Source organism: Gallus gallus, chromosome 5, assembly GCF_016699485.2.
Source record: "Gallus gallus isolate bGalGal1 chromosome 5, bGalGal1.mat.broiler.GRCg7b, whole genome shotgun sequence".
Taxonomy (NCBI): Eukaryota; Metazoa; Chordata; class Aves; order Galliformes; family Phasianidae; genus Gallus; species Gallus gallus.
In genome coordinates this window covers 15349132-15376997 of record NC_052536.1, presented here as the reverse complement: position 1 = coordinate 15376997, position 27866 = coordinate 15349132, and the positions used below count along the sequence as shown (strand labels likewise).

Genomic DNA, 27866 nt, shown 5'->3' with positions numbered 1-27866 from the left:
GACTGAGAGAAAACGCCCTTCCCAGAAGCGGGGGCAGAGGGCAGCTGGAACTTTGATCCTCACATCACAGGTTGGCCATTATTTAGCAGTTAACCCATGAAGTAACAGGAGGCAGTGCCAATTCTTGATCTCAAATCCTGGCACGGCAGTAGGAGTGAAATTTGCTCGTGTTTGTTGTAGTTCTCTGTCAGAACTGTAATGGCTGTGGCTTGATATTGGAAAGGGTGCAGGCGTAACTTTCTTTCCTCCCTGATTTCTCCATCTCAGATCTATGGAAAATAGTGGCTCTTGGATGTGGTTTTACTGAGAGTCCCCCCTTTGCAGAGGTACTGAAGGGAAAGGACAACCTGGTGCTTGGTGATTACACTAACTGATCATTACTAGATTGATGATAGGAGAGAGTGATTTAGTCATAGGCTCGACACTGAAACATACGAGCTTTCGTCACTGATAGACGAATTCTCCATATCTAATCAGCTCGGACTGAAAAGTATTCCTCTCGAACGCTACTGTCAGAGCGATGTGACGTTTTCACCACTTGGAAAGCAGTGAGAAAGCCCTGGACGCGAGCTGCTTCTGCTGAGGGCAGCCTGGGCCTGCGGAGGGGCCGAGCTGAGGGGCGGCTACGTCACCGCCCCTCAGCTCGGCCCCTCCGCAGGCCGGAGGCGGGGCGCTGTGCCGGGCCGCCCCATATAAGCGCGGTAACGCGGTGGCTGCCGGCAGCTTCCTTCCCTCTGGTAACAGCGGTTCATCTCTTCCTCCGACCCGCCCGCTGACGGGCGGTGGGATGTGAGCGGGGCCCTCCGGCGTCCCCCGCCTCTGCGTAGGCCATGTTCCCTTTGGACTCCGCTTGGAACATCTCCTTCGCCGGCTGCGGCTTCCTAGGGGTCTACCACATCGGCGTGGCCAGCTGTCTCCAGGAGCATGCTCCTTTCCTCGTCGCCAACGCCCGGAAGGTGTACGGGGCCTCGGCCGGCGCGCTCACCGCCACCGCCCTCGTCAGCGGCGCCTGCCTCGGTAAGCACCTGTGGTTGCGGGGGGGGGGGGGGGTGTAAAAGCACAGTTGGGTTTGCTGCGCTTGAAGCTTTTCCTGTTTATTTTGAGAATAGAAACTGCGGAAAAGCATCTTGATTGTGATGTGAGGGACTCGGTTGCATCTATTTACTCTCACACTTATCAGTAGAGGAACAACTGGAACAAGTATGAGCTAAGTGAAACCGGAGCTTTTGACTGCTTGAACTCGTCTGTGATCTCTCCAGGGCACTCCCCGTTCTTTAGGGACAGACAGAGTTCTGAAACGGCACCTTCACGCAGCTAAAAGTTGTCGGCTTCTGTGTGGTGAGACTTCAGCCTTTCCCCCTTAACGTTATGTTTGCAGCAGCGACCAATGGCGTGTGGCTGTTGCTCCTGGAGCATACTGGGAGCTGGAAGCTCAGCCCGGCATTTCTACGGCTGTTGCGCTTCGATGTCAGGCTTTCTCAAGGGTGAGGAAATGGGTGTCCTCTAATCCCTTCTGCTGGGGTCCCTTTGCTGACAGCTGCTGGCATTTGGTTATTCTGCTAGCTGCTGCTTGTAGTGGTGAGGTGACTGCACAACTCGCTCCTGAGCTGGGAGGGCCTCGCCTTGCACTGGCAGAGGTGTGGCACCGACCGTGAGACAGGCTGAAGGCACTGCCCGAGCCCTTTGGCTCAGACATCGTTACAGGGCTGAGCAAGTCTCTTATCTTGTCTGCCTTGTTTTTGCTATTTATATATCCAGAGCATCCACAGCCTCCCAGAGGGCAACACCCAATTATTTGTCTCGTTCCCTTTGAGGTGTAAGGAGAGGCATGAAAAAGGGAACTGAATAAGGGGCCATTTTTAGGTAACGTTTACTGCTCCCCTCACTGCAGAAATGTTGTTTAAAGCCAGCAAAGGCATGGATCTTGGCTACTCAAATTATGTCTCAAGTTTGAGTGCTTTGGGGCATTTTCTTTCTATTTTTTTTTAGCTCTACCTGTGGCTGGCATGTGTCTTACATAAAGAACAGGTGACTTCTGAAAGTAAAAGCAGCTGATGGGATGCCCAACTGGGGCCTGGTATTGCTGCACTTTGTCCCTTTTATAAGCCATTCTGACAGTACAGGTTGCAGGCTGAGGTCCAGAGGTTGGGGTGAACTGATAGGGAAGAAGGGGGCAGAGGGGAAAAGAAGGTACAGCTGCAGCCTGTTCTAGGAGAGCAGTTCTTCCTCTGTTGGAGGGTCCCGAGTATGTGTTTGTGTAACCAGTTTCTCCCAGAGAGAAACCATAATAGCCTGTGGTCTTTTTAAAGCTCGTGGCAAATCCTGCTTTGCTCTGCCTAATGTGCTGTCTATTGAATTAGAGCGCTAAATAGCATCTCTGGATGGGTGGCAAGCAGGAGTCTTGCTTATTTGGCTGTGTGTAGGTAAAGGTTAGTGCTTTCCTCTGTCTGTACTTGGTTGTGAACTTAATGCAGAGAAGTACTTTAAAAGGAGGAGTGGAAAAAACTTTACCTTTAGCATTTTTTTCTAGTTTCCATCAATTGAGACCCTGACCAGAGAATACAGAAACTGTCCTGGTCTTCATGGTCTATGATTCCACTTTGTTTTTTTTATCTGGTCTTTCTCTTCTGATCTCTGTGCAAGTCCAGCTCGCCTCTGAGCTGATTCTGCCTTCTCCCTGACCTGGGAGCACTCTGCTGTTGTTTGCATGTGGCAGTAAGGCTCTGCTGTGGGCAAACACTGAAGTGAATGCCCTTGCCAAATATTCTGCGGCCTTGACTGCTCAGCTTAGGCTTTGAAGGCACGTTTGAGCACAGCAAGTAAAGGAATATTGGACATGAATATTAGGTAGGCAGAGGACCTTATTTTGAAATAAGAGGCTAGGAGGTATTAATAGTCTGCTGTGACCTCACCTAGCTCATGTTAAGCACTTTACTGTTAGTTGTGGGGGACTTGCATTAATTCTTCAGGGCTATGCCAATGGTGTTGACCTGTGTTTGAAGTGTTCTCTCCAGCTTTGACATTATTGTTTTCACTGACGGGAAAATGCATTGTTTACTCCATTAGAATAATCTGTGTGGATGTTGGAGTTTATCAGGCACTCTCCCATGTTTGTAAGCATGTTAGTTTTGTAGCCCAGAGGCTTTTCTGGGGAATGGGCTTCTGTCAAGCCTGCTTCTTCTTCTGGGGCTGTTGGAACCCAGCGCACTAAGAAGCACACCTCTGTGTGCCAAGCAAGTGAGAATTCCTTTCCTGTTGGCTTTGTGCTCTCCTCCTTATGTCTATGTCATATCCTGCAGCTTTTCACAAACCCTGTGCCTGGAGCTTACCTTTAGGACTAAATCCTGAAGCTGAGGGGCCTGAATGAGTAGAACTGGCTCATGTGATGTGACAAGACTGTCCTTTTCCAGTCACTAGTAATGCTAAAATACAGTTAATGTTGGGTTCCAAAATCTTTCACGTGACGGTAGGGAGGTATATTTTTGTTAAGGGCCTGGAATGATCTCACTTAATTGAGCTGCATGGGATTTGGTGTGCTGGCTTTGGAGGCATAATGCCTGGTATGAATTATGGGATGCAAACCTGTAATCACTGAAAAGCTGTTTTTGAGCTGATGCTTAGGCCCTGGACTGTGCTTGTGATGCTTGTGACTCATAGTTAACCAGCAGCATCTCTGCTGTCTGTGCAGCACGTGAGCATTGTCCTGTACTGCTCTCTTCTGAGGGTGGGGGGCAACTGCTGAATTGTGCCTCTACTGTGGGAGAAGAGGTGGATTCTGCTGTCAGAGGCAAAGCTGCCTGTCAAGCCCCCATCTGTGGGAGTTAGTCCCGAAATGTGAATCAGCCATCAGCATCAGCAAAAATAGTAAAGCGAGCTGAGGGGATGCTTCTGGTACAGAGAATGCAGAAAGGAGCGTGCATCTGCTAGATAGAGCAGCACTGTTTGAGATGCTCTTGAAAAGCTTTTCATAGGCTGTTTACAAACTCCAGTTTGTTTGTTTTTTTTTCCCTTAGTATCTCAGTCAGGACTCTGTCCCACCCTCATCCTGTGGTGAAGTGACAGTTATTTGATCATCAGGCTTGCTTGTCACCTGTCATCATATGACCACTAGGAAACTACGCTGTTGAACTGCAGGAACTTTTTCTATTGAGTAAAGGAGGAAGGATGAGGAGGATAACCCTTTCTCTTACCTTTCAAAATTGAATTGTGCTGCTCTCAATGAGCAGTAACAGTATCTTTCATTCTGAAATTAGTTCTCGTGCATGCAAAGGCTTAAAGGCTGATCACAGAGGTTATTTACTGTGTGTGGAGTCTAACATCAAATCCCAGATTGAGGGAAATAAATCAGCTTAGTTTCTAATGAGTCCTCTGAGCAATGCCAGTTTATGCTGGCTAGAGCATGAATCATGAAGTCTATTTTGGGGGAAGTGTGTTTGATGCTGCTTAGTTTGACTGTGGGGAGGGATCTGTAGATCTTCCTAGGTACGTGAGGGAGACCTCCATAGTGTGCAGGATACTTAGTTCCTTCCTCTGTCTCCTGCAAAGGCCTTAGCTGGGAAGAAAGTTCTACTGAGCTCAGCAGCCCCAGTCCAGTCAACTGAAGAAGAGATGCATGCATGGAGATGCAGGCCTAATTCTCCACAGTTCCCACTGTGCCCTTCATGAAGTGGGGGTGCAGTATTCACCTGCATGGCTGGAGATCAATTTTTTTCTCAACTTGGCTGCACTTGCTTTGTTTTATACTTGTTTTATACTTGAGAATGACCATGCAAGGGCTGGGGAAATGGTAATTTCATTCAGCCAAGCTCTGCTGGCTGGATTGTTAACTGGCTGGCACTTAGCAAGTGAATCCTCTGTGCTTCTGCACATACGTCCATTGCCCAACTCTAATGATCTGCCTCTTTCTTTCTGCTGTGTTCCTGTAATAATCCTCTTCCTCTTCATATGCTGCAGGTTCTTTGGGTGGACCCGTAGGTTTTGAAAGCCGTAGCATTTAAAGGATTTAGTACCACTTTCACACTGGAGGCTCTGGCAATGTCTCTGTACTTCGACTCCTGTGGATTATCTAGTTTACAGTCCTAAGACAGGGATGGCAGCTGGTATAAATGGATCAAGGATCCCTTAGCGTATGTTAATTATACGACTTGCTCTTGATGGCTTATTTGAATGCTGCTGATTCAGGGCTGGGCCCGGTGAGAAAGTTATTTTGGCATTTAATTCAGCGGGGTGTGTGTGGATACATCCTATCCATGTTATGTCATGTGTGGAGAAAGTTAGAGCCCTGTTGTGGAGCACGGGGGAGTTGTATCACTTTAATTAGCCCAATGGTGTTATGTAGTGGGGTTGGTTAAAAACTTATCGATGGAAACAAACTGGCCGTTAAACCACTGGCCCTGCTTCTGCATACAGAAATGTTTGGTGTGTGTGAGCTTCACGTGGATGTTGCTACATCTGTCTTGCTGCCTTCCTTGCTTCTGCGCTCTCAGCCTTGCAGGAAGGTTTGTGCAGGGTCCCATCTCTCGGGAGGGTCTGTGCAACCCTCTGCAGGCGATTCCTGTCCTGCTCACAACCTGAGTCATCTCCATGCTGCTGGGGGGACTGCTGCTGACATCTGTGGAAGAAAGGTATTTAAATCCCCAGACTTTCTTGTCATGGAATGCTGCCTGCCTTGTGGTCTGCCTGACATTGCTTCCTCAGTGGCCTTCTCATCAGAATGAGATCCCTTCTGAAGACTGCTTTGGAGCAAGGTTTCTTGTTCCCACTGTCTTGCTTGTAACCTCCTCCACTCGTCGTCACTACAGAGAAAAATTCAGGGGTATAAAGAGACACCAAACGTGTCTGTGTGAGATGGAAGGGCAAAGCGGGCACAGTGAGCAGCCTGCATGGAGGTGCGTGGGGAGGTACTTGGCGTGAGGTGGAGCAGTTGGCTAACGGTGCAAACATGTGGGGGCTGGTCACGATGCAGGCTCAGAGCCAGGAGTGGACTTCAGAGCCACTTCTCTCATTTTCTGCCAGGGCTTAGCAGTGCTCTAGCAGCTGCACAAGTGTGCAGTGAGAAAGGATAGGGAGAAGGGAGGAAGGCTGCCCTTTGAGTGGCAGAGCCTGCATACAGGAGAGCACTCAGCAGGGGTCAGGCTGAAAACCTCCAAAAGCTGTGTATAGGCCTAGGTGGTGATCTGCATTGCTTTGGTGTTGGTGAGCCAGCTGAGGGTAGTTGCTCGTGCATGGTACAGTAAAGCAAAGCTGGAGTGGAAGCTGTTTCTTCAGGCTCTAAAAGTAGAAATAAAGACTGTTCCCTCTGCTTTTGATCTTCATGGATCTGTGGTGCAGGTATTTGGCAAGGCAAGCTACATGAACCTTGCTGGCATTTGGCAGCAGGAAAAGCCAAGAAGTTTCTCTACTGTCGTGTAGTACTGCTCTCTTCCCTTCCAGAGCATCTTATTTCTAGTGGCACTCCCACTGTCAAGTGGAAACGGTGCACTGTATCCTGAGGTCCCCTGAAAAGGGAGCGTGGCGTATAATCATAGAATCATAGAATCTCAAGGTTGGAAAGAAGATCATCTGTGTTGTGCTTGTGAGTGATACTTGCTCCTTCTGCACCAATTCCTGTTGAGAATAACAACCACTGGAGGCTTTGAGGTAGTAGTTTTCACAAGGATGGTTGATGTTCCACTTCTGCCTCTGTGCAGGGCAGAGGGTGAGTGCTGTGTGAGTGTGAAATGGCCTGGGTTTGGGTCCATTTTTTTCCCCTCTTGCCTTTACATGCTCTCCTCCACTGGCTTTTTCTTGCAGAGTACTCTTTCAAAAGCAAGTAACCCAAAGCCCAGCGTTGCTCTGGCCCATAGCAAATAGTGGGAATCTCCTGTCACCACATGCAGATTAAGTTGTACATTAACACTGGCAAGGACTGGAGCATGGAGAGGGACGGGACTTTGAGTTCAGCTTGCCTAAGGTCATGAGCAACTTTTCTCTTTCGTGTGCTATTACACCATTTATTTCTTCATTTATTATATCTAAGGCACTGAGCAGGAACGCAATGTTAACCCTTGTATTAGAGAATTACAGTGGAATAAATTAGGCTAGTGGTGATTGCTGTTGTGATTGTGCCAGTCAATAATCCTGGCTGTCTGCGTGACCCGAGCTGCCTCTGGGCTTTCCAATTCATTGTTTCCACATAGAAGCTGCTGTGTTTTCTGCTTTTCATTGCCAAGGCAAATGCTCCAGCCCTGTGTCTGCAGAAACAAAATGGGCTTTGGTTTGCTGGATGTCTGCTAGTTGGTGAGGCTTTGCTGTGTCAACATTAGTGCCAGTGCAGCGGGACAGTGTACATGCAAAATTTCTTCTCATCTGCACCCCATATCCAGGGTGTGGCAGTAGTGCTGGTTTATCTGTCAGCTTGTGCACAAAAAATAACTATTCCTCTTAAGAGAAGCAATGGATTCCTGTTCAGGGCTTATTTTGATAAATCTGGAATAGCCCTCTGCTTTTTTCCACGAGTTTTACTTGAAGTGAACAGAGATGTTAATGAGAGGCTTGTGCATCTGAAGCAGTTGCAGTTGACCTGGATTTACTCAGCCCTTCTGCCGCAGGCTGCACCTTGGCACTGTTAGTATACTTAGCAATGCTGAGCTCTGAATATCTGGGCCAGAAATTGTGGGATGAGCCCTTCCTTCAGCATGTACCTCTGGCTTCAAGAGCTGGCTCTACTTGAAAAGCTGTCTCCGTGTCTTCACTCGCCCTACCCGTAAGGTGAGAATGTTCCTTCCATAGTCTCAGAGGGATCCCTATGAGTTACTCCAGTATGGCGTGAATTGGTGCCTCTTACTCTTGAGCACAGGGAGAGAGACCATTATTTGTGGCCAGGTTTTCCAAGGGATCTCACTTGCAAAAGAGTTCACTTGTTGAATTCTGTAGGTAAAGCCCCACTGGGAAGGGTTACCTGCCTCTGGGAACGGCCAGTTGGATGAGAGGGCTGCTCTCAGACTGACTAAGGATGTGCTGTGGGGACAGCTGTGTCTACTGCCTCTGCCATGTCAAAAACAAAATCTTCTTGTATCTCTTATCTAGATGTAACTCATCAGAGCTGCTTCTTATCTGATGGCAAAATAGTAGAACAGAAGGAATGAGAGAGAACCTTAAATATAAGTAACATAACTCGGACCAACAGAAATTAGGGAAGTCCCAGAAGAACAGCTTGTTCTGGTACATGATGTTTCTCAATATTATTATCAGCTTATGGGAAGACGTGTGCAGATGTGACAAGAACTGCTGCATTTAAAGGTTACAGTGCTAGCTGCCTTCTCCCAGCCTTAAGTATTTAATAAAGGACAGTTTTACTTTGTGTTAATTAGTGGGTTTAGATACAACTTCTGGCGATGAAGGGATAGTTCCCACCACCACCAGTTCTTTTAGACATTTTTCTAGGATTTCAGCCTGAAATTAAGGAACTGTCTCCATCAGATGTATAGGATGCACACCACCTGAAAATGTCTCACAAGGGCAGATCCTAAGTTGTTCTTATTTTCTGCTGGCATTAATTTCTCTCTTTCATCCCCTCCTTTCTCCCACCCCATTTGACATCTTCCAAGTATTGCTGACGGGTAGGATGAGAACCTGACTACCCAGGTTGGCCTTCTTTCAGCCCATATGAAGGTCTGTCCGGTTCTTGTTCTCTTGGGACAATGGGTGGAAACCAGTTTGCTTCAGCACGAGCATGAAGCTCAGCCAAGGGGTGAGGATCTTTCACAAACTGAGGTCACTGCCCACAAGAATTAGAGTTGTCCTTGGATCACCACTGTGTTGCTATCTGCTCTTCCTTCTGCTGAGCAAATGGGCATTCAGAGGAAATATCTGAGAATTATCTCAGTTAATTATTTCCCAGTGGTCAGTTTCTGGACTTCTGGTTCAACGTCCCTTGCTTACAGCTTAATGTTTTTAGGCTGGTGATAGCATTGTGTTGTAGTTGGGACTGTATCATCTCCTGGGAGAGGCTGGGCAGGAGAAGCACGTGTTGCTCACTCAGGATTCAGCAAAGAGGCAGGAGCTGCACAGACTGAGCTGGAGCAGCTTGGGGATTCGTACTCAGGGTGAACATAGGACAGTTCTCCTGAATTCTGTGCTCATGACTACAGGCTGGCTGTTAGCTCTTCCAAGGATGAGTTACTGGAACAGCTGAGGTAGCAGCAACGAACACACAACCAAACCGAATTAGCCTTGTGGGTGATAATGCTGGTTAATTCCTTCTGATTCTTACTCCTAAATTCAGGGCCAAGCAAGGATCTATGAATGTGAAACTCAAGAGCTCCAGTCGTGTGAAATTGCTGCCCAAGTTGAGAGCAAAATGCCAAGATGATGGCTTGGGGCTCTCCTACAAAACATCTGGGCCAAGCACCACACAAACCTCTCTCTAAACAGGTGGGCTTTGTGCAACTCTGCCTTACAGGCAGCTCCAAAATGAAGACCCTTTTTATGGTACAAAGCAGCTGGCTCCTGTCCTGGAAATCTTATGGCCAAAATAGCTCGATCAGGGCATTGGGCTCTCCAGGTGCTGGACGAGTGCCAAAAGCACCTGCACTTTCTGCTAGTTTCTTTCAGATCTTTAAGTGTCTGTCCAGACTGGAGCCTCTGCTGGGAAATAGGGCAGAGGAGAGAGAGAAGTGGTGCCTTGCTGATGTGTAGGAAGACGTCTGAGTTCTTGTTGGTGCTGGATACAGCACAGGTTTAGCAAGAATCTTTTGGTGCTGCACAATTCCCTGCCTGCTCTGTAAGTCCAGGCAAGGTATGGCATCTGCAGTCTGGGCTGTGCCTTCCCTATATGTGCCACCTGGCAGCAGGGATGAGGATGCGTTCCCTGTATCCATGCCGCACCTGGCCATGCTGTCCTCTGTTCTCCATCCCTATTTGAAAGACTTTCAGCTTGCAACCTATTTACCACTGCTCTAGCCAGGGAGCAGGAATGTCTCTGGCGCAGAGGGTGAACTTTGTACTGATGTGGAGCTCTTCCAGAGGGAGCTGCTCATCGGAATGCCCAGAATGCCCCTCTGCCTCTAGAGCCTGTTCTGCTCCTGTTTCTGTTTCTTTCTTAAGCTCTTTTTTTCCACATGAAATACTTCATGGGTCATCTGTCCTCTTGGTGACTGGAAAATGGATATCAGTGTGATCTGATGTCAGCAGGCAAGCATCACTGTGCCCTTGGTGCTAAAGCTCTGCTGCTGACGAGGTCAGAAGAGGCCCTTCTCTGCTCACCTTCTCTCATAGCAACTGGCACCCCATGCTGCATCCCATGGGAGGTGCCATGGGATATTTAGCTCTTGCAGTAGCCTTCATCTGCGCGTCACACAGAGCTGAAGAAGCCTTTACCGCAGATCTCATAACTCCAATTAATGGTGTTTCCTGCAGCATCACATCCATTTCGTGATTGCTCTTCAGCTCTTCTCTCCCTGCAGAGCAAGGGAGTAGCAGACTCTCCTTTGCCTGGTGGTTCTGTGTACAGTGGTAAATAGTACATTCTGCTGAATGCTTCTAAGGTTAGAGAAGGGTAATTTAATCCTTCTGGGTGGAAGGTGAGCAGGCATACCTAAGAATGCAACGGAGGCTTTGAACCTGGGTCATTTTGGAGTTGTGTGTCTAGGAGTGAGAGCCACTTCTTTAAGGGAGCTACTCTTGCCAGGTCAATAAGCTAGTGTGAAATTCTTGATGTAGCTTAAAAATGAAATGTGAACTGGCAGCTGCATACAAGTCTTTTTTGCTTGGGTAGCTGTATCTTGCCCTTTCTAGCTACTGCAGGAGGGTCGCAGGCTGAGCCTATAGGTGCTCTGGCCTTCCTCACCTAGCAGGTGTTTCACGACTCAGCTGTCTGATGCTTCTGTGCATTGTCACAACAAGGAGGATGGCCCTGCAGTATTCAGGCTTGTGCTTAGCAATGCATACTGAGATGGCAGTGCTGGAAGGGAGGAGTGTGAGGGGATGTGTCTTTTCTGCTGAAAATGAAATATTCCTCGTATAGGTTTTTTGAAGAGGAATAACGATGTAGTAAATCTGTATGAGGATAAATGTTGGGTAAATTGTTTAGTGGGAGAAGGGTATTTTCCCTGCAATCGATACGAACTACAAGAGATTGTCAGTGTTCCTTACAACGTACCCCAAAAGGGAAGAGAAATTTCATTTAGGTTTTCCATATGACCCTATATCCTGAATCACCAGATCCATCAAACACCGTGAAAGACTTCTGTGGACTGGAATCAGCACTGGGCTAATCCTGGTAAGAGCAGACAGTTTGTGGCTGACCCCTGCAGGATTTCTTTCTCTGCTGCCTCTCATTCAGCTGCTTCTCCCTCTGGCAGGTTATTTTAATCCCATTCCTACCACAAAAGTTGTTCCAGGAAGACCAGCTCAAATTCTGCTCACACTCTCACCTCTTCTTTTTTCTCCCATACTAGTTTCCAAGAGGGCTTGTCATCTGTCATGGATTTAGCTACATAAACCTGACTCCTTGGCTGAACCCTCAGCTGGCCTCATTTCCAGGAAAACTGGTGGTGCTGCGGATCACCCTGTGCCTCTCTCAGCCTTCTGAGCTATTCTGCATTCAGTCATTCAGTTTTGGTGTTAGTGAGCTAACAAGTCCAACGGGATCAAACTGCCCTTAAGCTGAAATACCAGAGAAGCTGCTTCTTACAGTCTGTTTATATGCACGTGTTAAAAACACCCAACAATACCCAAGAAATTAAAGAAATGAATTTGCTGACTAGCAGTAATTCTTACTCTGTCCTCTCTTCCCATGTCCCTCCCACTCTGCTTGGCTATGTGATGATAGTTGAGCAGGTAGCTGCAACTGAAGTTGTTCTTCAGATGTTGAGACAGGCCGTTTCCTGGCACATTTAGAACTTCACAGTTTTCTTCAGCAACTTCCAGCTCAGACTTTTGCTCAGATGTTAGTCATAAGCTCCATTTTATTGTGGTTGTTTTCAGTGCCACTGTCAAATCTTTCTGCAGGTGAGATTCCAAGTTTGAAGGCATGTTTCTTTAAGGATCAGCTCCTGGGTCACCCTCTCAGTGCAGCTGAGTTTGCTAGGATCATGTGCCCGAGGTGCCAGACTGGAATTCTTTCATTCTTTTTGGCTCTATTGCAGGTTCCTTGTTCACCTTGTCAGATGCAAAAGTATTGTAGGGATTGAGTGCTAATGTCATGCTGCTCGTAAGCCAAACTCACAGAAATGAGTTTACTTCGTGTTGGGAAGGGACTTGAACCATGCAGCTACTATCTGGAACAGGCTGGGCTCAGTGGCTTACTGCTAATTGAGTAAGTAAGATCAGAATTAGGCTGCTAAACATTACTTTAGGAAAGAGCAGAAGATTGGGATTATAGTGCTAAAAATTGCTTCAAAGAAGGGAACTTGGATTTTCTACTAAGTTGCTACCTCACGTTACCTAAATCCTGACCCCAGAGTTTCTGGTCGTGGCCAAGGGTCTCATTCTGAGCTTGCTTGAGCTACTGGTGTTGCTGGCTTTCCTACGCACAAAATCACGTTCCCAGGCTGTGTTAAGGGAAAACATGTTGCTGGCACACGTGTATTGCAAAAGAATGGGATGTGTCAATATAGTATTGAGGGTGTTGTTTTCCCTATCTCTGTTTATTAACCTGGGTCTAACTTGGCTGTGGTCGCAGGGTTGAGGAGGGAAGGCAGCAAAACAGGAAGGTCTCAAGTCAATAAGGTTGGCTTGAACTGATAGCAACTTTCATCTTTGTCCAATAACCAGATCTCAGTTTGATTGCAGAGAAGATTTGTGAAAGCAAGGCTGTTTTCCTTCTGTTTCTGTGATTCTTCCCTTCATACGTTTCTCACATATATAATCACTACATCTCTGAGAGTGTAGTGACAGGGGAATGCTTTGTGTCCCATTGTGACCAGGAGGTGCAGGGGGAGGCATCTGACAGTGTGTGCAGAGGGCGGTGTGCTGGGTGTGGAGGGTTTGGCTTGGGTTGGTGGTTTTGTTTTGTCCTTTCCCTTCTTTCCTACTGCAGAGCTGTGATACTCTTGTCAGATGGGGCTCCCAGTGACCATGAGATAATGGGTTTAGCAGCTGCCTTTGCTTCTGTGCAGATGAGCTGCTTTCTCTTTTGTAAACCCAGCTGGGTCACTGAGGGAAAGTGTAAAGCAGGCATGCCTTTGTGAATTCTGCTTCCTCCCCAGGGCCTGTTTCTAGTGCTGTGAAGTAGGACACAGAGGAGACGGGGCATCAAATCCACTTCAAATAGCTCTAAATAACTGATTGCCTAAAGGAGCATAGTGTCCATTTTGCTCGCCTGAGATATGATTGACATTGCTAGCAGAGCTGTGATGATGGATCAGTTGGAAAGAAGCTGTGAGGGAATTTTTTCTATATCTTACTTTGTGAAAAAGGCTGATTTCTTGCTACCATTTCATGGTCCATTTTTCTCGTTACAGGTGAGGCTGGTGCCAGCATTATTCGAGTGTCCAAAGAAGCACGAAAGAGGTTCCTGGGTCCGCTTCACCCCTCTTTCAACTTGGTGAAGATCATTCGGCTCTGCCTGTCCAAGACTGTGCCAGAGAATGGGCATGAGGTGGCAGCAGGACGTTTGGGTATTTCCCTCACACGAGTGTCTGATGGAGAAAACGTCATACTATCAGACTTCCATTCCAAGGAGGAGCTGATCCAGGTGACTTGCAGCTTATTGCAGGGGGCTGGGCAAGAACTGCAGACTTTTGTTTTGCATTTGTCTCCAAATGTCTTTCATAATGTAGTATAATTCTCAGTGTGTGCCCATGTGGTGCTCTAACTCAGTAGTCTTTGAAGTCATTTTTACGTTCTGGATCTCTTTCTTCTTCAGGCCTGTGTCTGCAGCACCTTTATCCCTGTCTACTGTGGGCTGATACCTCCAACTTTGCGTGGAGTGGTAAGACTCTTAAAATATTTCTTCATTAAATTATGTACTAATGAATAAGACAACAAATATTGATATTCAGTTTGGGCAATCCAACTCCCTGTAGCCTGGCAGCAATTATCTTGAAGAAGCATGAGAAATTCCCAAATAAACCATGTTAGCAATGGGATATGCCTTGTTTTCAGGTCCTGCAGTTGGCTAAAATGTCCTGAAGTCTGACTGATGGAACTTAAGTGCTGGCTGTTTTAGTAGATCTAGTGGATAGTTATCCTGGCTCCTTGGTGAAACTTTATCCAGCACTGAGGCTCTAACCCACTGTTCATGTGGAAAGAACTTTGTTCCAAGGCAGAAACTGTGTGTTCCTTTCCTGCAAGCCTGACATCCTTTGAAGAATTTTAAGAACCCGTGCTGTTAGCAGGCCTCTTTTCCATGGTGTTCTTCATGTCCTTCCTCTGAGAATGTTTTATCTGCAAGTGCTCTTTTTAGTTTCCTGTCCAAGAAAGTGTCCAGAGCACTTTCTCCCTTTTGTATGTTCATGTTAGAAATGAAAGTGCTTGAAAGCTGCATGGGGTTGGAGAATCTTTGTATATAGCAGCAGTGCCTGAGGGCCTCAGCTGAGGTTGGACTTCCATTGTGCTGTATGAGGTAATGCACGTTAAAAGGCCACCTGTTTACAGTCTAACCAGTTTAAAGGAAGAGCTGCTATTCACATCTGTGTGTCTTGCCTTCCCTCAAATGAGCTGATCGAGATGCCTCAGTGTGACAGGGCATTGAATCTGTTAGGTGTCCTACAAGTGAGGGCAGTTTTGCTCCTGCATAATACGCAACTAGACTGTTTGTGTATTGTGCAAGCATGTTGAGCAGAGAAATGATCTAGAAGAAATGTTCGATGTCTAGCCCTTCAAAGAAGTGACAGGATCGTGCTGGTTTGGCATTTGCTCAACGGCTACAGTCTGGGGTTTTTATCCCACAGCTGGTGGGAATGTAGCAGTGGCTCTTGCATAAGACCTCTTTGGTGTTAACTGAGGTGAGCCTGGCTCAAGCAAAAATCACAAAATTCCAAAGCAGTGTACAGCAATGGGGTTATGAAATGAGCAGCTGCCCTGGTGTACCAGGGAGTGAATTCTCATGTGAAGTTTCCCCGTGGGGAAAGCCAGGAGCTGGGAGGGGGTGGGAAATGGGTGTGGGATGAGATGAGGAAACTAATTTTTACCTCTTCCCCAGAAAGTTACGTCTCACTCTATCTTTGAAAGTCAGTATGGTGAGGTGAAAGGCTAAATTATATTGGGCATGAACTTGGAAAAAGGCTTTGAAATGGGACGGCATGGTTCCTAGCACAACTAATGACTGTATTTACCACAAAACAGAATGGCACGCCAACTCAACTCGCAAGTGCCTGTTTTCAAGGCAGCATGTCTGTGAAAGTTACAGTGTCCTCACCAAATTCTTTCTTTTCCCTCCTGCTTTTCCAGGATCTGCTTTTTGTAACTCTAGCCTCCTTATGGAGGGGATGATGAAAGTGGGTGGGAGGGAAAGAGAAATGAGTTCTTAAGTACTGAGAAACTAAAGGGTCAGTTACTGACCTGAAAATGTGCTCTCTAGCTGTGACCTTTCTGTGGCATGTGGGTGAGATGAACCCTTAAAAAGAGTAGAAGAGAGCTAGCTGTTGCTCTTGTTGAGTGCAGATCCCAGGGATGGGGAGGACTCGGTAAGAGAGTGAAGCTGGGGACCTCGGGCTGTGTTCTGTCCCCAAGAGTTGCGGTGTACATCTGCAGGTAGGCTGAGGCTGCAGCCTGTGGCTCTGATGCTGCTCATGGCTTTGCAAGAGATTGGGGAGTGCTCAGCCTTGGATTGGCTGGAGGTTCAGGTAAATCCAAATAAGTACTGGCTGACCTTGAGTAAGAAACGTAAACAGTGCTGCTTGCAGAATGGTGGGCCAGAAGGTGGGGTCTGAATGTGTCTTCCTTGATTGCAGTGCAGGCTTTGGCTGCTAGCTTTATTGTAGACGTCTTTCTAATAACATCTGTTAGCTTCTGCTGCCATCCTCTGGAAAACTTATATTTCTGCATCCTTACCACATGCTAGCTTTGTCTCAGCTAATGGGCGAAAACACTCGTCTCTGTCTTCCTTAGACAAAGTGAATGTTCCTGTTTCCAACAGGGTGCACGTGTCTTTGAGTTATATCTATCTCATCCTTCTGCCTTCTTCACTCTCCAAACCCAGGTAATGCAGGAGCTGCTAACCATGTCTGTCTTGATATCATGTTTGGTGAACAAGGCCTGACATGGATGAAGTGCTCCGTGCTGTGAGTTAACTGTGATCTGTATAGCCTACAACTGGGATTACAAGCCACTTCTCTTGAACCTGTATGCAGAGGTAGCCCCAGAATTCATTTCTGCCCTCAAGAAACCCCCTGCTCACTCCACTCTGATCCTGTTGCTTGGATGGGAGCTGAATTCCTCTAGCTCCATTGGCATGCTTGAAGTCCAGGAGCCTATGAACTGTTCTTCAGGCTCTTACAACTTGCTTGGAGAGGTCTCAACACGTGTGCCTTCCAGAGAGAGTGGCAAGCACCCTCTAGTCAAAGCAAATAGTGTTTTCCTGTTTTCCCAAACTGTTATATGATTCTGTGGTCGTGCAGTGAAAGACTAATATTGGTGGTCAGCCTGCCTGAGAGGTGAGGCAAAGCAGGGTGTAGAATTGAAGCGCTTCCTTTTCTGGTCAGCATTTCCCTACTTTGATGGGAATCAGCGTATGCCAGCTTTGCCTTTTGCCTGCTTAGCTGCCCACCCACCAGGGAGCTGAAAGATGTTAGAGCTACTGCTTCAGGGGCTTTGTAGCTCTAGTCCACACTGATTTACTTCTGAACCCACCCAAAAGAAAGGTTTATAGGCAGCAAACAGTTAGATCAGCTCTCCTATAAAACTAAGCATTCTCATTTTTATCAGAGGTGCACAAGAGCTCAAGTCTTGTTTCTGCAAGGATCTCAAGCTTGCTGCTCTCTCAACTTGACCAGTGTCTCCATCTTTGCATATTGCTTGCTCTGCCAGAGACCTCTGATAGAGATTCTCTTGCTCAGCTCCTTGTGCAGTTACGGTACATTAAAGAATACTTGGAGTACATACTGCTGGGTTTGTCCTTCCAACAAGGGGAATGCAACTGTTTATAGTACATACGTACAGAACGTTCTCTGATAAGAACTCCTGTTAGGAGCAAAACCTAAGTCCCTTGTACTCTGTTATCACACCGAAGCTAGCAGGTTATAAATGTGTACCCATGTGTTGGAATTGCTGCTTCCTTAGCCTCCTAGCAACAAATCAACTGCTTTCCTTGTTAGTTAACAAACTGCGACAGCGGGGACGTGTGTTTGAGCTATTTCTTTTGAACACAAGTAAAAATGTCTCACTATGACAGCGTGACGGCTTAGATCAGTTTGCGCTGCGGGTGGTTGTTGGTGTGTCATACTGTCAAACTGAACAGGACTCAAACCCCATGGCAGATGTAACTCAGCAGTCACACAAGTCAATTATGCTTTTGTCATTGAATGCTTGTGGTCAAAACGCTCTTTCCTTGGAGGAAAGGCACATAGCAAAAGGAGATGATAATCAACACAGGTGTGCTGTCACTACTTCCAACTCTCCCAGCTCTGGTGGATGTTGTTCATTCTTTCCCAAAGTTTTTGGTACAAATGTGAACAGGGACACAGAGTGGAAAAGTTTTTTGATCAATCACAAGAATAAATAGTGCTTCATTTGTCTTTATTTCAGAGATATGTTGATGGAGGAATTTCTGACAACTTGCCACGATATGAGCTGAAGAACACAATCACGGTGTCTCCGTTCTCAGGAGAGAGTGATATCTGCCCACGAGACAGTTCCACAAACATGCATGAGCTGAGAGTCACCAATACAAGCATCCAATTCAACCTTCGCAACCTCTACCGCCTCTCAAAGGCCCTCTTTCCTCCAGAGCCACAGGTGAGATATCTTGGCAGTGTCAGAACTTGGGGAAAATGGTTAGACACTATTGTATATACTTCAGGAGAAGAAGATTGCAGGCACTTAGCTTTCAGTTTCTTTGTCTATTTTTTCCACCTTGACATTTAGCAACCCAGTGACTTGGCAAACCTTGACTGTCTGCACGAAGTCTCATAAGTGGCTTGTTTTAATTTTGCTACTGGAAGATCTGTAATGCATGTATTTGAGAAGATTCCCACATGACTCTCTCTGTGAAGTGGCAATTGCCAGGTTCACTTCTAAACAAGGATCTATCAGCTCTCAGAACTAACATGCTTGTGAGGATTTTTTTAAGGTCATGCTAGAGGAACCAGCTCAAAGCCAGTGGCTGTCTCCCCTAAAAAGTGCTAGTAAAGCAGGTGACGCTGTAAACAGTTTTACATGCTTCTGCTTCTGAGCCAATGCAATGTTAGATCTGGCATTTGGGCACAATAAGCATGCATCTGCATCCTGGATCACTCGTCTAAGTTTTCTTTGCTCCTTCTTCACTAGTCTTAGCTGGCTCTGTCTGTGAACACAGTGGCACTTCCTGGCATCTGCAGGGAAATATTCTGGAGTGACTTCCAGACAGCTGCCCATAGCAGTGTCAGCTCTAGATGGGGAAATGAAGTGGCTGCAACTCTAAGCTTGTATTTGGTAGTATTCCAACTTGAATTATCAAGTGTTTCTAATATCCAAAGCCTTCATGTTACACCTCTTATTGCTGCTCAAAGCAGGACAATTTCTCTCAAGTCAGCAGTGAGCTGAGTGCTTGCTCTGCTCAGCTGAACAGCCTCCGAATGAATTGCTTTTGCTTACCTCTGCCACAGGTGCTGCGGGATATGTGCAAGCAGGGCTATCGGGATGCGCTGCACTTCCTGAAGAAGAATGGTAAGGCACTGAGTGTGGGGTGTGCTGAATTGCCTCGTTGGTGCCAGGCTTCGTGACCTGGCCCTGATGTTAGTTAGTGATGGGTGTAAAAGCTGGAAGGACAAAACTGATCATCAGATATCTGAATCTGGAATTTCTACTCATAAGGATATTTTAGCTCTTTAGGAAGCAGAGATGGAGTCGGTACCTTTTCACTGCAATACGGAAGGACTCTGACTACTTTGAGGCAAGAGCAGTGGCTGTGGCACAACTAAGTGTTGAAGTTATGTAGCGTGTGCTTAGCGTTATGCCAGTAGAGATGCAGCACCATTTGGAGTATCAGCCGATAAGCCACTGCCTTTCTATGTGCCGCTAGGGTAAGCCTAAGGAGGCAGAGCAGTGTGGAGTGCCGGCATGCCTTCAGCAGCCCCCAGGGCCTGGCACTTCAATGCTTTTGCAAACCTGATCGTCCAGCCCTGGGCTTCCCTGCGTCCCTGAACTGTTGTTGCATGCTGAGGGTGTTTGGTGCCACCTAGTGTCAATTTAGCAGACCGAACACATCTGTTTGCTTTGTGGTGTGTACCTGACTGGGATAGGAGCGGTTATGCTGCTCTGCGGATTTAGCTGTGGGAGGGGAATGTGAATTGGTTGCTGGTGAGGTACATAGCAACAAAACCCTATGAAACGGCCCTCTGTAGTGTGTGCAGGGGAAATCTACGAATTTCTGGTGGGGAAAAATGATGATGTTAAAGCAGTCGGTTTTCTTACACATTGTGGTAAGCATTACAACAAAGAAGAGACAGGGCATTACATCCATCTGTTTGGGAGGTGGGTGAAATGAAGAGTAATATTTTAAGTGCCAGGCAAGGAAGAGTAGCTAACTTGTATAATCTTTATCTCTTCTCAGGTCTCCTTCACCTTCAGCGTCCAAATCCTGCTGGTCCTCTCCTTGCAATAGAAGCCCCTCCAGGAGAGAAGAAAGAGGAAGAAAAAGAAGCTGAGGACCAGATGGAGGACAACACTGCCCTTGCAGTTGTGGAAGACCACATCTTCGAACACTTGCCTCCCAAACTGAACCAAGGTATGATCCAAAGGAAGAGAGCCATGGCCATTTTTGTGTGCTGCGTGGTCTGTATCAGAGGACTGCTGGGATATGGGTCTTGTTAGTTGGTACCTGGGGATTGAACACCTGCTGGTGCTTAGATAAATAAGGGCTTGGATATAAAGGTGTGGAAGCTGAACTGGGAGAGGGTGCCTCATTTGACCCTTCTGCACTATAAGGTAAGGATAGGATCTTGATGCCTGTAACCTTCAGGAGCTCAATAAAACTACAAGTTGCTGTTCCTCAGCTGTACTCAGAAGTGCTACACTAAGCTAGACTTCATTTAAAAAGTGGCAGGTGGGGAAGGGAGACTCCCAGGCTGGGTAACTTAAGAGATACTGCTGGGAAAAATCTCTCTCAGCCACTTGAGAGAGATTCAGCCATGTTCTTTTCTGTCTTCAGCTCTTTTGGAGGCATGTGCTGAAAGAAGAGGTCTCTTGAGTGGTATTAGCAACACGCTGCCTATACGTGTGGCCACTGCCATGATGGTCCCCTACCTGCTGCCTCTGGAGTCTGCTGTTTCCTTCACTGTCAGGTGTGCCTTCAGCTGTTTCCTCTGGTGGTTTTCTATCCTGTGCAGCCAAGTGTTTGATGTAGCTGGTGGAATGTGAATAGAGAGAAATCAGGATCCTTTGTAATACTGTAGTGCCAAAGTTCCTGGGGAAAAGAGTTCATGCCACTTAACAGCCATATGCAAAAATATTCCTACCTTCACATGAAATTTAGCTGTAGCCAGTACTTCAAGCTTGAAGTAAGATTGCTACATGCTGGAATTCACCTTAGAAAATGATAAATTTTGGAGTCTGGAGAAAAGCTTCTGAACTAGGAGAGCAGAGATGAAAATGAGAATCTCATGAGATGTGACTTCTCTCTGGAGTGAGAAGAGAGTATTCCTGTTGCTTCCAGCTCTACGTTTATGCAGCTGGGAAGGCAGGTCTGTCAGATGTGTTCTTAGTACAAAGTAGCCTGTGGAAGGCTTCTGGAATGAGATGGTTTGTGATAGAAAGACTTAGATTTGGAAAATATTTTGTTACTGAAAGCAAATGAAAAATCCGGAAGGCACAGATGCCAAGTGTAAAGAGTTAAGTTCTGCGCTATTCTCATCTTTCACAGCTTCTCCCACTTACTTTTATGAATGGCAGTGTAAGTGACTCGTACAGTAACTGCCACTAAAAACAATGAGTAACCATTCACAGGAGGCGAAACTGTGTTTTCTCCTGTCATTTGTGCCGTTCAACTAATGTTTGTCTCCTGTCTCTTTCCAGATTGCTGGAATGGCTTCCAGATATCCCTGAGGATATTAGATGGATGAGGGAGCAGATAATTGAAATCTGCAACTATCTTGTGAAGAAAGCCAAGAAGAAACTGGGCAGTCATCTTTCAGCCAGGTATGGCTGTTTTCTTCCACAGCTCTGTCCTGTAGGGGAACACTCAATTTCCCTTTCTACCTCTGACTTTTATGGCGTCTACTCCTTATCTATTTGACAGACTCAGAACGTGGTCTACTTCCCTCTTCCTGTTACAGGGCAGACCTTGTAATGAAGCTGTTGTTATAACAATAGATTAGAAGATGTATATCTAATTGTAACATCCTAGCTTATTCTACTTTCCTTTTGTGGAAGATTGTTGTGGTGTTTGTCAGTCCAGGGTCCCCAAAACATCCCTTCCTAGGGGTACATGAGCTCAAATGACTTTCTTTGTCTCGGTATCTAAGCTTGGTTTGGAGTGAGGAAGCACTAGAGTGGCCAGGAAATATCAGATTTCCCAAATGTGGCAGAGTGCTTTGCATCTGTATGTGTGCCTTGGCTCCAGCTTTTCTGAGCTGAATTCCCTGCTCTAAGGCTGAGGCAAGACTTGGATGAGAATAGGAAAATATTACAATAGTAGGCAGAGGGCCCTAGCTACGATTCACATCCTAGCATGAGAGAGTGATTCTTCCCACAAGAGCTCATGATCTGAATAATTGAGAGATGAGAAGGACTATGGCCGTGCAGCCAGTTAGTGGTGGAATGGGAACATCTCTACAGTTCTGGAGCTCTGGGCTGGTGACCTGCTCGAGTTGTCCCACGCACTAATTCTTTGCATATCTGTCTTTCAGGCTTTACTATCACCTCGAGCTTGGAGGGCCCCAGAGCCTGCCAATTTCTTCAGCATCTCCTTGTGGCGAGGCAATGCCTATGTGGATGAGAAGCAACCGTTCCCTGTCTGATGTCATGCTGAAGTGGGAGGAGTACCAGCGTCAGCTTGTGATGGGCTTGCTTTGCATCAACGTGGACATGCAGGCATCCCTCTTCCCTTGGGAAGGATTTCAGATGAAACTTCCACCTCTGGACTGTGCAAAAGAGTGCCTGCCACTCTTCTGAGCCTGCTGTGCTGGGGGGACGGGGATGGGTGGGAAGGGGAACAGATACAGAGTGAGACCAGTCTCATCCCTTGGCAGCAGGCTGCCCTGTGCTGGTGAATATGCTGCAAAGGGGACTTCCCCAGGATGCAGACTGGTGGAATTGTCTGTAGCCATTGGTTGCCCACTGGGCTGGATAAGTAATCTGTGTTAAAGGCACAGAGGCTGATCCCTTGCCTCTAGTCTTGTGTTGAGGCTTGGCCATGGCCCATAGCCATGCTGATGCTGACCCAGCTGGGCTATCCCAAATAATGCACTTTGAATTGCCGTTGGCTTTTCACCGCCAAATAATCGGGATGTAGGTGACGCTCTCAAGTTCACATAGCTTTTAGCTTCCTTTGGCTCTTAGAGCATATTAATCTGTTTTTTCTTGGATCATCTGACACCCCTTAGGTCTTTGTGCCACTGAAAGATAAGTAGTCTCTTGCCAAACCAATGTTCCAAATCTCCTTTTGACTTTATTCAACGCCAGATCATTGTCCCTTAACTGCATCCCCACTGGAAGCCAGAGCTGGCCCTGCTGCAGACTGCACTGGGGCCACGGAAATGTAGAAGAGTGCTATGCTTATCCTGGTTTGTCTTGTTGTGGACTCCCCCTGTGTGATTTCCATTCTGATAGAACTTTGGCAGCTTGCACTTAGAGTGTTGAATGTCATTGAGCTTATTTTAAAGCAGTAACTTAGGCTGAGCTTTTCTTTGTGGAGTTTGAAGCCTCATTCTTGTCATTGTGAATGGAATTAGTGTGGGCTCACACTGGAAAAGCTCAGCCCAACTACGTCAGGATCAGTTCAACAGTTGACAGTGGGGAAGGAATGTGAAGTGCTTATAGGAAGGTGAGATTGTATGGGTCATGTTATCTTTGAGAGATTGGTGGTAGAGTGTCACAGCAAGTTCTGGAAAAGTGGCTGCCTTTGGCAGGGGTTGAGCTTCACTCCTTAAGGGACCATGCAGTGGAAGGAAATTCCAAGTGGGTGCCACGCAAGAGATCTCCTCTCAAGCTGGGACTTAACTCTTCTATTTGAGGATTTGGGATGAGAAAGATTCAGGTTTGCAGTTTATATCAGCCTCACAGTTTGCCTCTTGTGTTGTGGCTGATTGGTACAGCCATGCAGTTGTCTGTAGCAGGAGCATGAGAAGCGGAAGTGAAATCAGGAGTGCTGGTGCATGTTGCCAGCCTTCTTGGAACTGACTATGCTTGTATTGCCCCTTAAAAAGCTGGAGCAGGTCTGGGCTCTGCCTTATCAGTAGCAGTCTACTTGTGACCTGCTGTGCAGAAATGTAAGCTCTCTGCTCTTCCCAGGACGAGATGTGGCTTCCTGTGGGGTTTGCGTGTACTGAAGTCTTTGCACTGTGACAGAGCCAGCTCCTGGTATCTCTTTCTGCAGAACATCTTGCTGCATACCTCTCCTAGCACAAACAGTATGCAACTGGCCAAAGCAAACTTATGCCCTCTTTTCTGAGGAGAAGCACAAGGTGTCTGAAACCGATACGCAGCCCACGTGTGGAATAGTAATTTATACTGCTCTGATTTCTCCCTTTGATTTAAAAAGTGAAAATATCCTCAGAAATTTTAATAGGTTGAGAAGGCAGCGACTAATGAGTCACATCTCCACGGGCAGTGTGGGTGAGGTGGTGGGTGCTGTCTCCCACCAGCAGAACCGTGCACTGGACAGAGGTTTGAATACCTGTAGCAGAGACTGGTAAGCACCAGAGCACTTCTTCACCAGTGGCCATTGCAGTCTGGGAGGCAGGAGAGTGGGCAGCTGTGATGTTGATGCTGTCTGTGAGACACCAGTACAAATACTGACTTGTGGCTGAGAATATCACCCCGCTGTCCTTCCTGGATGTAGCTTACCTTGTGTAACACAAGGGCCTGCATGGTTTATGAAGCAGGCCTGCACTTATAGTCAGATTTATTCTTAAGCTTCACATAGTTAGGGCAACTAGGATGTAGAGGAATCACTGTGGGGGGAAGAGAAAAAGAATATAGAGGATTCTGAAACCAGATTGGGAATATAGGGTTATTAAGCATATTGGTCTTGTATTTTTATGTTTTTCTAAAGCTTGTGGGACAAGCTGAATGCCATAAATGTAGTGAAGGTGAACTAGCAGCCAAGTGCTGTCAGTTTGTGAGAGCAGGATATGTTTGAGATAAGGTGTTTGTGATTTGGTGTGCTTATTGTTTTCCACTGCTCTGGGCTGCCTTCTTAGTTTGCTGAATGTGCATCTCCTGTCCCTAATGTACAAGGAGCAATTGGTGAGAATGTGTAGCTGTTCAGTGGCGTGAAATTAAAGCATTGCATCCAGAAGTAATGCATTTGTGAAGGGTAAAGCCAGACGAGGAAACCTTGTGCTTAGAGGCTGCTGCCCTCTTGGCTCTGCCTCTTTGTGTTAACATATGGGTGGAGAAAAATGATGCAACTATTTTTATTTTTTCCTTCTTCCTGGACTGGTAAAACCACTGACTGATTTATGTAAACCACTAAACAGAACCAAATTCTTTTGGCAATAGCACATGCTAAGAAATTGCAGCTTGGCACCCTCAGTCCCTGCTTTCCTCCTGCGTATCACACCCAGCTGGGCTGGTGCCACCCTCTTCTGCTCTGATCCAGAAGGTTTGCTGGTTATGGTCCACACATTTCAACAGAGTAACTGCTGTGGCTGCTAAAAGGCCCCAATTTCATTCTCTTGCACCTCATCTGCTGTTAGCTCCTTTTTGAGATGTTAATATATTTAAACTTTTATGCACTGCTGACTTTAGCCACAGATCAAAGCCTGGCTTTAAATGTAAAGGTCTGTCTCTTCAGGGAGGAAACTCCTGCTTTCCCTATGCTAATTTGCACGGTGTGGAAGGATACTTGGGAAAGTACCACTCTTAACCCTTTTTTTGCCTGTATTCCCAAGTGGCTGTTGTGTGACAGCTTGCTGGCTTTATAGATTCAAGCTCAGGTAAAGAAAGTGCAGGTCTGTTAGAAGTAAATAGCACACACTACCCTCTGCTTCCTTAGGAGACGTTTCACAATTTCCTTGACGTTCTTGCTGCTCATTCATCACAGGTTGCAAAGGATCAAGAAGATAGGGAAGATCCTTCTCTACATCAGCAAGATAGAAGGAGAGAATGTGTGGTTGGGAAGCCTGGTGGTAGTGGCCAGGGCCTGTGCCCTCCTGTATGTGGTATTTGGGAAGTCAGGATCCTGGACCCAAAGTTCACCTTGCAGCCCACATCTGAAATCCTTATAATATTCTCTTGAACTTTGCAAGAGTTTCAACCCTTGCAGTTTCTGCTGTTTCACTTAAAGAGTCTGTGTATTGAGGAATCCATTTTCTTTTTCTCCTTCCTATGATAACAGATACTACTTGCTGCTTTTAACAAGGCTAATGATCAACTTCTTGTACATCTAACAGATCCCTAACCTGTACAACATGTGGTTCAATGTTGTGCACAACAGTGTGTATCTATGGCCTGCTCTGTAAGCCCCCATGCATGTGGTGTATTGGATTTGTTCTGCTGCCTGACCTACTGTTAATAGTTCCACAAGTTGTTTTTTCAAGGGGAAGGAGGAAATGCTTCTGAAGACTGTCAGTAGGACCTAGGAAATGCTTTCTCGTGACTTCCTGACGGAAGCTGTGTACATGCAGCACTCAGACTAGAGAATAAGAGGGTGTTGTCATTTGCCAGCACTGGGGTACCCCCAAGTTCTTACATATTTACCACTGTTTTTGTCCATTTTTAAAATCTAATCTAGTAATCCAGTTTCCAAGCTTTCACTCCTTCTCTTGAGAGAAAAGCTGTCGCTTTTGCCAAAGTAGTTGTGGGAGAAACCCTGCAACTCCCTGCATGTGTTTGTGTCTGTTTTCCTTATGGGTCCATTTCTGCCAAGTGCACGGTAGCTGTGGGTGGCAGTGCTGCGTGTTGCCAAAGTTCGAGGGCATTGCCAACAGTTCTCTCCAGCAGTCTTCTCCTCTTCCCCTTAAAATGATGAGAGAATGGACCACCTCGGCTGGTTACCACACCAGTTAGTTTGTGCCAAACACACCCTGTGCCTTCACAGCAGGTTCCAGCCTGCATCCCTGTGGTGTCTGCCTTTCTGAATGCACCAGGTACTTGTTCCCTCTCCTCTTCCTCCTTTCCCCTTGCCCACGTGCGGTACGCTTCTCTGCTCCCAGTCTGCAGGATTGTCTCTACCTACATCCATCCTGCTGTGTGGCTGCACCTCCTGCAAAGGGACACCAGAAATGTAACTTGGAAATACCTTTTTCTTATGGGGTTTTCTGTTGCTCTGGTAAACAGCATCTAAAGCAGATCTGAGCTAAATGCACCCTGGGACTCTGCTGTTGTCACTGAGTTAGAGAAGGCCCCGAGGCACACCACACGTGTGGAAATCCTGTGGAAATCACTGATGTCAGAGCAGCAACTTGACCAGCAATAGCATATGCAAGTGATGTTATTTACATAGCAACATATTCAAGTAGTGTTGATGGTAATTTTGAAGTTACAGTATTAAACTGATGCTTTTTTTCCCCCTCCCTCCTGTTTCCTTTTTCTAATGTTTTCTGGAGAAAAGAAGTATTTATTTTGGCAGAAATATATCTTCTAATAAAAACTTTCTCACTGTACTCACCGGGCTGCGGTAGGTTGTTTGTTTTGCCCTTTACAGGTATGTTAACTATTTCTGACTGTGTTGTATGATGCGGGTTTGTTTGCTGGGCCCTGTCCTGCTCGTCTCATTCAAACTGTTCTCGGGGCACGACAGCATTTACCAAACCAGTAGACATGGTGCACAGTGGGCAAGGACTGGACTGGATGATCCGAGAGGTCTTTTCTAACCTTAACGGTGCTGTGAGTGAGCTTAGAGGTGAAAGATAGGAGCCCATCCGTTCCTGCAGAGGTTCCGAGAGGAGCTAAGCAGCGGGCTGGGCCATGGCAGGTGCGTGGCACCTGTGGAAGGATGCCCTGCACATGCTCAAAAGGGAAAGTTTTCCTCCAACCCGCGGCAGTCGCTTGAGGAACTGAACCGGGCCTGCCGCCTATTTCCTCATTCAGGAAACAGATCATACTCAGCTGCTACGAGTAGCGGCCGTTGCGCTGCAGCTCAGCGCCGTTAATCCGTGAAGTTTCTGCCACGAATCAGCCTGGCTGTGCCGCTGCCGCCTCTTAACTCCGCTCGGAGCCGGGGCCTGCCGGCAGCGTGCACCGCAACCCCCGGCCCCACCTGCCGCTACCGGGCCGGGGCGCAGCTCCCCCTGCTCGGCGGGGCGCACGGCCGCGCTCATTTCCGGCGTCCCCGCGGCTCCGCTGTCCCACGGTGGAGCGGCCGCAGGTGCCCGCTCTGCTCCTCCTCGGCCGGGACAGGTAAGCGGTGCGGTGCGGGGGCTTCGCGGGGCGGGCGGAGCCGGCGCCCGCCCTGCAGCCTTCCTCGGTGGCGGCGGGGCCGGGCCGGGGGCCGTGCGGGGCCGGGGGGACGTGTGGTGTCCGGGCGGCCGCCCCCCGCCCGCCATTTTGTGAGGCCGGGGTGGGCGCTGCCGTGCGGGGCCCCTCAGCTGTGAGCTGTCTGTCCTGAGCGTCCTCGTTCGTTCGGAGCTCCTTGAGCGCCC

The 27866-nt window shown here is 47.3% G+C and overlaps 2 protein-coding genes across 3 annotated transcripts in view; both read left to right on the top strand.

The window, feature by feature from the left end:
- The first annotated feature begins 718 nt into the window (after nucleotides 1-718).
- On the top strand, nucleotides 719-26888 carry PNPLA2 (patatin like phospholipase domain containing 2). 2 transcript variants are annotated; one of them, NM_001113291.2, is made up of 9 exons: nucleotides 719-1017; nucleotides 13446-13678; nucleotides 13850-13915; nucleotides 17671-17880; nucleotides 18729-18789; nucleotides 19676-19849; nucleotides 20273-20405; nucleotides 21136-21258; nucleotides 21969-26888. In NM_001113291.2, exons 1-9 carry the CDS (start codon nucleotides 831-833, stop codon nucleotides 22231-22233), a joined length of 1452 nt encoding a protein of 483 aa, NP_001106762.2. In that variant the 5' UTR covers nucleotides 719-830; the 3' UTR covers nucleotides 22234-26888. The 2 variants fall into 2 exon arrangements, with proteins under 2 accessions (NP_001106762.2, XP_015142105.3); XM_015286619.4 differs by having other exon boundaries at nucleotides 952-1484.
- The window catches only part of EFCAB4B (EF-hand calcium binding domain 4B), a 42177-nt gene continuing 40445 nt past the window's right edge, over nucleotides 26135-27866 (top strand). Inside the window, exon 1 of the mRNA XM_040701685.2 lies at nucleotides 26135-27624. The gene's annotated coding sequence lies outside the window, so the exon portion shown is untranslated. The remainder of the gene's footprint in view (nucleotides 27625-27866) is intronic.

Coding starts and splice junctions, on each gene's coding strand:
- PNPLA2 (NM_001113291.2), top strand. CDS start 831: ATGTTCCCTTTGGACTCCGCTTGGAACATCTCCTTCGCCGGCTGCGGC. Junction 18,790..19,675: donor GCACTTCCTGAAGAAGAATG/GTAAGGCACTGA, acceptor ATCTCTTCTCAG/GTCTCCTTCACCTTCAGCGT. Junction 19,850..20,272: donor GCCTCCCAAACTGAACCAAG/GTATGATCCAAA, acceptor TTCTGTCTTCAG/CTCTTTTGGAGGCATGTGCT.